Source organism: Lactuca virosa, chromosome 5, assembly GCF_052849685.1.
Source record: "Lactuca virosa cultivar CGN04683 chromosome 5, Lactuca_virosa_CGN04683_v6, whole genome shotgun sequence".
In the NCBI taxonomy this organism is placed as follows: domain Eukaryota; kingdom Viridiplantae; phylum Streptophyta; class Magnoliopsida; order Asterales; family Asteraceae; genus Lactuca; species Lactuca virosa.
The window spans coordinates 201,322,632-201,335,361 of record NC_136430.1 but is presented as its reverse complement, the minus strand read 5'-3'; the positions used below and the strand labels follow the sequence as shown (position 1 = coordinate 201,335,361).

General features: G+C 33.0%; 1 protein-coding gene across 2 annotated transcripts; it reads left to right on the top strand.

The window, feature by feature from the left end:
* The first annotated feature begins 3,053 nt into the window (after positions 1-3,053).
* LOC145117739 (protein TOPLESS-RELATED PROTEIN 2-like) lies at positions 3,054-11,810 on the top strand. Of its 2 annotated transcripts, none has more exons than XM_079054049.1 (26): positions 3,054-3,207; positions 3,702-3,973; positions 4,289-4,468; positions 4,547-4,660; positions 4,754-4,912; positions 5,471-5,648; positions 5,757-5,877; positions 5,977-6,089; positions 7,275-7,413; positions 7,527-7,636; positions 7,734-7,803; positions 7,880-7,953; positions 8,044-8,139; positions 8,222-8,317; positions 8,416-8,543; positions 8,619-8,853; positions 8,962-9,123; positions 9,205-9,309; positions 9,391-9,537; positions 9,842-9,952; positions 10,030-10,212; positions 10,424-10,552; positions 10,657-10,752; positions 10,872-11,057; positions 11,143-11,315; positions 11,386-11,810. In XM_079054049.1, the coding sequence occupies exons 2-26, from the start codon at positions 3,894-3,896 to the stop codon at positions 11,615-11,617; spliced, it is 3,417 nt and encodes a 1,138-aa protein (XP_078910175.1). In that variant the 5' UTR covers positions 3,054-3,207; positions 3,702-3,893; the 3' UTR covers positions 11,618-11,810. The 2 variants fall into 2 exon arrangements, with proteins under 2 accessions (XP_078910175.1, XP_078910174.1); XM_079054048.1 differs by having other exon boundaries at positions 11,383-11,810.
* Positions 11,811-12,730: the final 920 nt, after the last annotated feature.

Genomic DNA, 12,730 nt, shown 5'->3' with positions numbered 1-12,730 from the left:
AGGGGGTATGAACGAAGGAGAAAGAGAGAGACCTCTAGAGAAAGAAGAACACGCAGCCATCGTCGTGCCTACCAATCTGCCATGGCCTGCAATAGCGCCAATGACGACAGTGGAAAATATGGTGATGGCACAGGGTTGGGCGGCAATCGGAGGTCCTTCGGTGGTTCAACAACAATCGCATTTTCCTTTTTGATTTTGGGTTGAAGGTACTGTGAATGGAAGAAAGAAAAATAGAGAAGAAGGAGTAGGTGGTGAAGAAGACGAGAGAGAGAGAGAAAGAGAGAGAGAGAGAGAGAGAGGCCCAAATTAATTATTTATTTTCTTTTTCATTTAAATTAAATAGAAAAAAAATAAAAAAATATATCAGAAGGGCATTATAGTCATTTCAATTTTACGAGGGACCAAATCTACGTACAAACATGGCCAAAAGGACCACCAATCCAAAAAAATCGTGGTTTGGACTAAAACCCCAAAAAAATACATATCACAAGAACCATTTTTGCAGTTTTGTCTATATTTTAAACATTTTGTTTAAAAAAAAAACTTTTTACTAATGTTTTCATTTCTTTATTACAACGTTGCTTTTAATAAAATTACATTTTATTACATTCTTTTATGTATTTCTTTAGTTTTTTTTTTTTTCATTTTTATCGCATTGTTTTTTTTTTCTCATCCTTGCTTTTATATAATTTTAAATTTTAGTTCGTTTTAGATTTTTTGCCTAACTTACCTTTATATTTTTTTTTGTAAGATTTCATATTTTACAAAAAAAATTATAAATAATTTTTTTACATCTTTGTTTATACATGTTTTAAGATTTTTTTCCCAGTTTTTATAACTTCTTTTTATGAAATCGTCTAAACTTTTTGTATTAATTTTGGATTAATCTAAAAGAAGACCTTATATTTTTTGTTTTTTTCTAAATTAAATCTCAAATTTATTTTTTGCCTGAAAAAACCTTTTATTTTTCATTTTTTTTTTCTAAAAAGCCCTTAACTTTGTAGATTTTTTTTTCCGAAAAAACCCCTCAACCTTTTAAATGCTTCCAAATAAACCGTTAACTTTTTTAGTTTTTTCTCCAAAAAATCCTCACATTTTGCAACTTTTTTTTTTGGAAAAAATAAATAAAATAGCAAGATTGGAAAAAAATGAAAAAAATACAAGGTCTTTTTCAAACAAAAAGTATTGAGGTTTAATCCGGAGAAAACACAAAATATAAAGTCTTTTTTGAGATATATTTACAAGTTTATTTTTTATGAGTTGATTTAAAAAAATATTTTTTACATAATTAACTTTTTATATATAACAATTATATAAATATATATATATATATATATATATATATATATATATAAAATAATGCACAGCCTAGCATAATATATAACAAAAATGAAAAAATATATCAAGAGAAAAATTACATAAATGGTTCGTGTGATTTTTGGAATACATAAGTGTCATCCTTAATTATTTTTGATACATAAATGGTCATTCGTGGTTTCAAATTCTTGCATAGTTGATCCCTAACCAATATGAGTTAACTTATTTTCCATTTCTATGTTGTTTTTTTTTTCTTTATTTTTTTCTAATAAAACCCTACTGGTTTTAATTAAGAAAAAAAAATAGTAAACTAAATTTTTTATTCGTTTTTTCTCTTATCTTCTCATTTCTCTTTCTCTCCCCAATTGAAGAACATGTATAGAGAAATCAACCCCTCCTATTTTCTTTTTTCTCACCATGAAACAAAGAAAAATAATGAACATTGGTAAACGCATTTCAAGAGTACATCTGAATTGATATTTTTCAAGTTTTCCATTTTTGGAGAGCATTAAGAAAGTAACTAATGATTTTTTTTTCAACGAGGTTAAACCATTTAACCAATCAAAATTGCAATTTTTTTCAGTTTGCCATAATCAACATTTGTAAATGCCGTTTCGGAGAGCATAAAAAACAAAGACAAACAAAAAATATGAGACACGGTTCAATAATCAACATTTGTAAATATGGATCAAACCTAAAAGACATTAAAATTCTCAATTAGTCATCTACCTGAAGAAAACCCTCACCCTAGACCGTCTGCCTAAGAAAAAACTGTCTCAAAATAAAAATCAAACCCTAAAACAATTCATTTGCATAAAATCAATGGTTGCTTCAACTTCTTTGCTTCGACCTCAATCTCCATTGGGTTATCTCTGGTGGTGGGCAATAGGTAACAGGAGGAGATGGTTTGTGGTGGTTGTCGATTAAGGGAAAAAAATAAGGAGATATAAGTTTTTACATGGTTGTAGGCAACGATTAATTGATGGAAGACGTGGTCTTTGGTAGTTTGTATTTGTGTGGTCCGAGTAATAGAGGGATGAATGAGGAACATGGAGCGACATAATATGAACGAAAGGCAAATGAATGACAACGCTTGGATATATCATTGATGGATATTAGGGGTTTAAGAGGGTTTCATGAAACATAAGGGAAAGAGAGAATGGGGAGAGAGAAAGGGAGACAAAGAAGTGGAGGCGAGCCGGATTTTCAAATTCAAGTGTAAGAGTTAGCCAAAAAAATGTGAGCGCTCCTATATATGGGTGATATTTTTTTAAAACTAATTTTTAGTTAAAAGGAAATGTAAAAAAAATAAAAGAAGGTAAAAGGTAGAGACGAAAATTGCAAATCTAAATATCCCCATGGACCATTAGTATAACAAAAAGAAGTTAAGAACGAAAAATTACAAATCTTAAAAAGCAAAGAGTAATTTTGTCAAAAATTAATACAAAACCTAAAAAGGTAAGAAAGTGACAAAAGTATTGAAAATCACCACCAAAAATATAACAAAAGATCCCTTCCAATTAATCTCTCCTCAAACCTTAACATGCAGTTCACCATATGATTCCGTGACAGGCAATCACCATTTGACACGCAATCATACCCCACGCCTCTGTCTCCCACTACATCCACACAGTCCCGTCGCTTTATCAGACTCCGGTGATTAAGACAGAAGTAGTGGCGGTAGAGGAGAGAGAAATGTACGAAACACCTTCACCTATATAAAAGGGGGACAGAAAACATAGTGAGAAAAAGTTAGAGCGACATATATACGTGTGTGTAGAGAGAGTAGAAAGCAGGACGTGCTGTGACTTTGCGGTTTTTGCAGAAAGACTGAGGAACTTGCCGTTGTTGAAGAAACCCTAGTTTTGAACTTTTTATTTTGCCTCACGAGTAAGCTTTTGATTAATTTGTTTTATTTCGATGTGTGTATGAATCGGCTGTGTGTGGTTTCGATCTATACTAAGTTCATCCTGAGGGTTGTTGTGAATTAAGATAACTTGTAGAAGAACGATATCAGTTATGGTTGATGATTTTTCTTTAGTCTTAATCATAAAATCTGGTTTGTTGAAATAGAACACTCTGAAGTTCAATGGAGGCTGTATGATGAATACGACCTTCGTCTTTTATTCCCCTACTACGTCCTGCCTTATGATTAGAGAGCCCTTTATAGAATTTTGAAATGTTGCTCATCTGTTTGAGATATCGCGTCATTTTGAGCTAAATCGGACCTATAAACTTTCCTTTTTATTGACGTAGTTGGAGTTTAGTTTGGGAAATTAAGAAATCAGGGAAGTGAATTGTATGATTCAGCTGTTGTGAGGTTGTACATGACTACATTCTGCTATATTTTGCAGTTTTTGACTTGGAATGCCTTTTTTTTGCAGAATACTGTATGCAAAAATGCAATGTTCTTGAAATTGTGAAAGTTTGCACACAGATATTCCATTGAAGACACTGATGTTATAAATTAGAAATTAGAGGGTGTTGATTTTTGGAATCGATTCATTATTCATAAGTTTTTGTGGTTATAACCAAGATTTGCACTGGAGTGGTTGGGGGTGCCTGCAGCAGGAGCCATGTCATCCTTAAGTCGGGAATTAGTTTTCCTAATCCTGCAATTCCTGGATGAGGAAAAGTTCAAAGAAACTGTCCACAAGTGAGTGTATTTCTCTATAGGGTTAAATGCAAGAAATAGCAATATGTTTTTGTATATCTGTCGATTACAATATTACACTTCCAAAAATTTACCTAATTATATCAATGTTGTTCAAGTACAAAGCAATTTCACTGCTACAATTGGGTAGATTTTTCAAAGTATAATGCCCTAATAAGAGAGAGTAAATATATAATGATGTTATAAAAGGAAATGAAAGTAAGATGCTTTAATAATCAAATAAATGGAAATTTATTGCTGTTTCTTGCATTCATCTCATTTTCTATATTGTATTAACTTTCTTATGTATGTTTATAGGTTGGAACAAGAATCTGCTTTTTTCTTCAATATGAAATATTTTGAGGAACAAGTTCAAGCTGGTGAATGGGATGAGGTTGAGAAATATCTATGTGGGTTTACAAAGGTTGAAGATAATCGTTACTCAATGAAGATATTCTTTGAAATAAGGAAACAAAAGTACCTTGAAGCTCTTGATAGGCAAGAGCCTAATATTTATTATATTTATATCTCACACCGTTTTACTCTTTTTATTGACATTTGAGTTGCTAATATCAGGAATGACAGAGCAAAAGCTGTTGAAATTCTTGTAAAAGATTTGAAGGTCTTTTCGACTTTTAATGAAGAGCTCTTCAAAGAGATCACACAGCTACTAACTCTTGACAATTTTAGGTATTGTTATGAACATTGACTATGGAATTTTGACTTTGTAAGTGTTGGTTTTACTTTTTAGTTGACAATATTGTTATTGTGATGCTTAATTAGGCAGAATGAACAGCTTTCAAAGTATGGGGACACCAAATCAGCAAGAAGCATTATGTTGGTTGAACTGAAAAAGCTTATAGAAGCAAACCCTTTGTTTAGAGAGAAGCTAACTCTTCCTGTATTTAAAGCTTCAAGATTGCGTACATTGATAAATCAAAGGTCCTGAGCCCTCTGCATTCTTAAATATTGTTACTTTGTGTTACCATTTGTGGGCCCCTTTTCTTCTTTGTGGTTTTTTTTTTTTTTTTTTTTTTTTTTGTTATCAAGTGACATTATTGCTAATCTGCTATCAAATTGGTCTTTCTTTTAGTATAAAAAATAAAAGGTGTACTAATGAATGGTTACTCTTAGGAGCTGTTTTTTTCTTTTTACTCCATTAAGTCTATGGATAAAGTTTTGTATATATAAGAACTGTTTCTTTCCTAGACTAAATAACCATTTTACCCTTACATTCCAAAATTTTTTGTTTGAAGTAATCTTCAGTTATAACATGAGAGGAAAAGAGAAGAAAGCAAAATGGTTAACTTCTTAGTGTCTTAACACACTAACTCATGTTTTTTTTTTGGGTCAACTCATTAAGTCATTCTATCTAGATTAAGTCAAAAGGAAACAAACCCTTAGGCCCATTAGCATGAACACCATTCTTTCTCTAATTTCTCTTGTTTTTTCATACACTGTTCTTACTTATAAGCTTTCTTCTACACTCTTCTTTTTCAGTCTTAATTGGCAACATCAACTTTGCAAGAATCCACGCCCTAATCCTGATATCAAAACTCTTTTTATCGATCACACATGTGCTTCTAACAATGGAGGTAGAGCACCTCCCCCTACCAACAGTTCTCTTTCTGGACCTGTTCCTAAAGCTGGAGTATTTCCTCCTATTGGAGCACATGGTGTAAGTGTAACTAAAAATTTAAATTTAAAATCCTGTCTTAAATCATAATGTTAACATTTATATAATCTACAATAAATTAAGAGTTAAGACATACTTTCTTCTATACAGCCTTTTCAGCCTGTTGTTTCTCCTTCTGCTGGATGGATGGCAACTGCTAATCTTTCCATGCCTCATGCTGGTGTTCAAGCTGGACCTCCTGGCCTTGTGCAGCAGCAGCCTCCAGTTACAGGTGTGATTTGAATTTTGATTCAGATTTTATTTTAATTATTGTTATTTATTCATATAAATTAAATTGGATAAAAATTGATGTTTTGATTTATATGTGCAGCTGCATTCCTGAAGCATCCACGGACGCCTCCAGGTGGTGGTCCTGGATTGGAATATCAAATGGCTGAATCGGAGCACTTAATGAAACGTGCACGTGTGGGCCCATCTGATGAGGTATGCATTTATCAGCCATTAAACTTTCATGGTTCCATTGTTTTAGGTTTAGAAAGTTTCTTTTTTGGTCCTTATTTCAAGGTTTCATTTCGGTTTTGGTTTTTCACATTCGCACTGTGAGTTGGAGGTCTTTGAACCTTGTAAAATGATCACTTTGTGCTTACTGTTATGTTTTTTATAAACTGTTATTAACAAATATAAATGTAAGGGTAAAATGGTCATTTTTTTCTTCATGTTTTGTCCTTATTTTGAGGTTTCATTTCGGTTTTGGTCCTTCACACTCGCACTGTGAGTTGAAGACCTTTAAACCTTGTAAAATGATCACTTTGTGCTTACTCTTATATGTTTTTTATAAACGGTTACTAACAAATATAAATGTAAGGGTAAAATGGTCATTTTTTTTCTTCATGTTTTGTCCTTATTTTGAGGTTTCATTTTGGTTTTGGTCCTTCACAATCGCACTTTTAGTTGAAGTCCTTTCAACATTGTAAAATGATCACTTTATGCTTACTCTTATATGTTTTTTATAAACTATTATTAACAAATATAAATGTAAGGGTAAAATGGTCATTTTCTTCTTCATGTTTTGTCCTTATTTTGAGGTTTCATTTCGGTTTTGGTCCTTCACACTCGCACTTTGAGTTGAAGTCCTTTAAACCTTGTAAATGATCACTTTGTGCTTACTCTTATATGTTTTTTATAAACTGTTACTAACAAATATAAATGTAAGGGTAAAATGGTCATTTTTTTTCTTCATGTTTTGTCCTTATTTTGAGGTTTCATTTTGGTTTTGGTCCTTCACACTCGCACTTTGAGTTGAAGCCCTTTAAACCTTGTAAAATGATCACTTTGTGCTTGTTGCTTGCTCTTATGTTTTTTATAAACTGTTATTAACAAAAATGAAATAAGATGTTGAAATAGGGACCAAAAATGTAAAAAAAAAAGATCCCTTTTTGGAGGTAAACCAAAGACCAAAGGGGCCAAATTTGCAGTTTACTCTAGTTATAAAAGCATGGGCAAAATGGTCATTTTACAAGGGTTTGTAAAATGACCATTTTACAAAACCGAATTACCGAAACAAGACCTCGAAATAGGGACCAAAAATGAAGAAAAAAAAGATTCCTTTTTTGGTTTAATCTTTGTTATAATTCCTTCAGAACTGACATTATCTAATATGTTGAATAGGTGTCCTTTTCTGGTTCAACTCATCCTCCGAATTCATACTCACTGGATGATCTTCCAAAAACTGTGGTTAGGTTACTTAACCAGGGTTCAAATGTCATGTCAATGGACTTCCATCCTCAACAACAAACTATTCTCTTAGGTTAATCCTCAGTCTTATTTGCTTCAATCCCTAACAATTTCTCAAATTGATTTAATCTTCTGTATCCTCCTTCCTTTAAAAAAAGAGGTAATGAAAATTTTCATGGCTTTCAGCTGGAACAAATGTTGGTGAAATAAGCATTTGGGAGATTGGAACTCGAGAAAGAATGGTGCATAAACCCTTCAAGGTTTGGGATTTATCTGCTTGTTCAATGCCTTTTCAGGTAAGCTTCTATTACTTATTCTTTCATTTTTTTTAAATATTTTGTATATTGGCTTAACTTTAACTTTAACATGAATCATGATCAAATTCATGTCTAGACAACTTTGGTAAAGGATGCAGCAGTATCTGTTAACCGTTGCATATGGGGACCAGATGGATCAATACTTGGTATAATTTATAAAATTTCTAAATTAACTTTTAATAATTTCGTGTGAGTGTATTGATTTTTAATTTCCTACCATAGGTGTTGCCTTTTCCAAGCACATTGTTCAGATATATACATACAACCAATCAGGGGAATTAAGACAACATTTGGAAGTAAACCTAATCCTCCATCTATTTGTTGTTCCTTCTTTCTTTCTCTTTTGATTCCTAAGTTTTTGATGAATCTTTCACATTACATTACAGATAGATGCCCATGTTGGTGGTGTAAATGATATTGCTTTTGCTCAACCCAATAAGCAAATGTGTATTGTCACATGTGGCGATGACAAGACAATTAAGGTACACAAATTTTATCAAGAAATATATATTTTTTTCTTTTTCTTTTCACTCATATAACAAGCTCTTACATATTTTGTAATAGGTATGGGATGCTGTAGGTGGAAGGAGGTTATATATGTTTGAAGGTCACGAGGCTCCTGTTTATTCTGTATGTCCTCACTCTAAAGAACAAATACAGGCAAGTTTCCTTTTGTTTCTTTATCCTTTTTTTTTTCCTGAGATTTAACGAACATTACATAACATAAAAAAGCATTAATTTTGCCTTTTTTTGTGTAGTTTATATTCTCAACAGCAATTGATGGGAAAATCAAAGCATGGCTGTATGATTGTTTGGGGTCAAGAGTAGATTATGATGCCCCTGGTCTTTGGTGCACAACAATGGCATACAGCACTGATGGAACCAGGTTATACTTAACTTAAATATGCATAAGATTAAAATATTTAATTATATGAGTATATGACACATGATATTGTTTCAGACTGTTTTCTTGTGGAACAAGTAAAGAAGGTGAAGCCCATTTAGTTGAGTGGAATGAGAGTGAAGGAGCCATCAAGAGGGAATATTCTGGTTTCAAAAAGCGTTCTATGGGAGTTGTACAATTTGACACAACAAAAAACCGTTTTTTAGCTGCTGGAGATGAGTTTCAGATAAAGTTTTGGGACATGGATAATAATGATATGCTAACAGCCACTGGTCCAAATAATGGATTACCTGTAAGCATACTTACAATTTCACTAACACCATACATATTTTATAATCCTTTAGTCAGGACTTTTGTACAAAAGACATAAATGCCCTCTTACTTGTTTAAACTGTTTCAGGCAAGGCCTAGATTAAGATTTAACAAGGAAGGGTCATTACTGGCAGTGTCGACAAGTGACAATGGATTTATAATATTGGCAAATAATGATGGGCAGCGCATGGTAAGGATGCTGGAGAGTCAAGCGTATGAGCGGACCCGGGCACTATCTGATTCAGTCAAAGTAATTTTCTTGACCTCATTTATTTAATATTTAATATTCAATATTTTTCTCATGAATATCTAATACCCCTCCCCTTTGCAGCCTTCAATCACTGGCCCATTAGGTCCGATCCCTAACGCGTCTTCATCTATGGTAACTGCTATAGAACGTGATAGAATGCAAACTCCATTATCCATTGGAAATCTTGTAAGTTATTATTCCCTTTTACTTTAACAATTATTCTATATCTTTTGTCACCTTATGTTCTATTGTATGTGTACTATTTAGGCTAATGCTGAAAGCAGTAAAGTTGTGGATATTAAACCAAGAATTGTGGAGGGTGGTGACAAAGCTACAAGCTGGAAGCTCCCTGATATAGTTGATTCCTCTCACCTTAAAGCCCTAAGATTGCCTGATCCAACAGCTGCCAGCAAGGTTTGTTCAGGAAATAGCAATGTACTTTGGAATGTTATATTCCTTGGTTCTTATGGGTTGCAGGAAATAGCAATATACTTTGTATGTTTGTTGCTATTATGGGTAAAAGATACAAGCATGTTGCTATTTCATTATCCCCTCAATCTCATACAAATCACATCAATTCCAACTTTAGACTGTTATGTTTCTTAATTCTTTGTAAAATTTTTTCAACTTATTAATTATTATCTCTAGTTCCAATTTTCTTTCTTTGTTAGTCATGTTTATCTAGCTTTAGATATTTAACCTAGACTTGGTGCTTTAGGTTATGAGGCTGATCTATACAAATTCTGGGTTATCTTTGCTTGCACTTGCTTCAAATGCCATTCATAAGCTCTGGAAATGGCAACGAAGTGAACGCAATCCATCTGGGAAGGTATGTGGGCCCCACCCCATCAACATATCTCAAGACTTAACATATTTCTACATTTACTGAATTCTGTACACATTCAGTCGACTGCATCTATTGTCCCACAACTATGGCAACCAACAAATGGTGCTCTCATGTCTAATGATGTGAATGAGAGTAAATCTGCTGAAGAGTCTGCAGCATGCATTGCCTTGTCAAAGAATGATTCTTATGTCATGTCTGCATCTGGTGGGAAAGTCTCCTTGTTCAACATGATGACTTTTAAGGTTTGTATTCAAGAAATAGCAATGTACTTTCATTTATTTGTTTATTATAGTATCCTGCTTTCATTTCTTCTTGTACAACATTCTACTTAGAACAATCACCCAACTATATCAATATCATTCAAATACAAACTACAAAGCATATTTTCAAAGTACAATGTCATAATAAAGTCAAAAGACAGTTTACTGAGGTGGCTAAACTGACTGACTGCAGGTCATGACAACTTTCATGCCCCCACCACCTGCTGCCACCTACTTGGCTTTTCATCCTCAAGACAACAATATCATTGCTATAGGAATGGAGGATTCCACCATTCAAATTTACAATGTTAGAGTTGATGAGGTAATTGCTCTTGCTTTTAGTCGAAAGAGTCTGTGCATAGTGGCAAGCTTCACAACTTCTAATCTGGTTATTATCTTACATTCTTAACCCTGATGGTTTAATAGGTCAAAATGAAGCTGAAAGGTCACCAGAAACCAATTACAGGACTTGCTTTTTCACAGACTTTAAATGCACTCGTTTCATCTGGAGCTGATGCTCAGGCAAGTGGTGATTAAAAAAATTAGAGTTCAAATCTCTGTTTTCGTGTTTGTTAGATAACATGCAGTCTAAAATAATACTGAGTTAATTTTTTTTTTTTAATGTTTTGAATTGATTGCAGCTATGTATCTGGAATATTAATGGATGGGAGAAGAGGAAATCAAGAAACATACAGTCGCCACCTGGCCATCCATCCTCACTTGTTGGAGAAACTAAAGTTCAATTCCATAATGATCAACGCCATCTCCTTGTTGTACATGAAAGCCAAATTGCTATTTATGATCACCAACTCGAATGCTTGAAATTGGTATATATTCAGAATATCTTTTTTGATTTTAAGATTCCATGGATAATTGTGAGAATTCACATGTTCATTTTTTATTTATTTACAGTGGTCTCCAAGAGAATCACTTTCTGCTGCAATTTCAAGTGCAATATATTCATGCGATGGGTTGCTATTATATACTGGATTTTCCGATGGTGCTGTTGGAGTTTTTGATGCAGACAATTTAAGGCTTCGATGTCGTATAGCACCTTCCGCCTACATATCCTCATCAATTTCCAGGTATTTCTCTATAAACATTATAAATGAATAAAACGCGATTTGTTAATTTATAACCTAATTTTGGCAGCAGCAATAGCACGGCGTATCCAGCAGTGATTGCATCACATCCGTCGGATCCAAACCAATTTGCTCTGGGAATGAGCGATGGATCTGTCCACGTCATCGAGCCAGCCGATGCAGATCCAAAGTGGGGTGGATCAACGTCTCAGGATAATAATGCGGCTTTACCTTTACCATTACCATCTTCTAATCCTTCAAATTCTGCTTTGAATAGTCAACCATCAGAAACACCCTCCAGATAAGCACCGTACATAACATAACATAATAGTTTTTTATTTTTATTTATTTTATGATGGGGTTTAGACTCGATAGACACGTCTCAAGGGTTTGCGTAGTATTGTAAATTTTAGATTATAGTTTTGGTTTTCTTGATAGAGAGATATATGAGGCAGTGTACTACTACCTCAATGGTTTCAATCAGGCTTATTTTTATCATTGATCTTTGTCTTAGTTGATGTTTTTTTCTGGACTTAATGAACTTAATGGGGACGAAAAACGAAATCATGAAACCTATATGATTGTTTTTTTAATTAATGTTGAAAGAATGACTTAATACAAATAATATATGGTGTGCTTCTTTAACAATTTGCACTTGTGGTGGCCGATCAATGTGGCCTATTGTTGATCAGTTCGAATCCAACATGCTTCAATCTTCTGTTTACAAGTGAATGTATGTAATCGGTGCATAATTGCCACTATGGAATTTGGCAACATTTATTGTTATTCTATGGAATATATTTTTAACAACTTTAATGATACCAAGTAAGTCGGTTGAATTTGAAATATTAACTCTTTTGCACCGATTAAAATGAAGAAAAATACAGCCTTCAATGAACATAGGTAGGGTTACATCATTGATTATGCAATGGTTTTCATGTTTTCAATAAACAACATTTCGACTTTCTAATACATGTTTTTATTGGTGTCTTAAAAGTTTTTATATACAGATGTAAATTTATAAGTTAAAGCAGATAGATACTTACAATCGGGTATTAGGTCAGCTTACTGTTTGATCACGGTTCAATTTATTTTTCAAACACTCAAAATGGTTTACACATTTACTACATTGCGACTAAAGCACCAATGATCCCATATTAAACTACTCTTTTTCATACTTGGTTTTGAAATTTGAGGATGACAGTCGTAAATGTTGCTAAACCGTTCACCTAAATTACTAAAGTTTATCTTGGAGAGAAAAATGGAAAAATAGAGTGGATTTTGTCTTTTATTCCAAATATTTCATTCCTATTTGGAAGAGAAGGATAAACAACTTTTTTTTTTTTTTTTTTTTTTTTTTTTTTTTTTTTTTAAATTCCAAATATTTCATTCCTATTTGGAAGAGAAGGATATTTCCC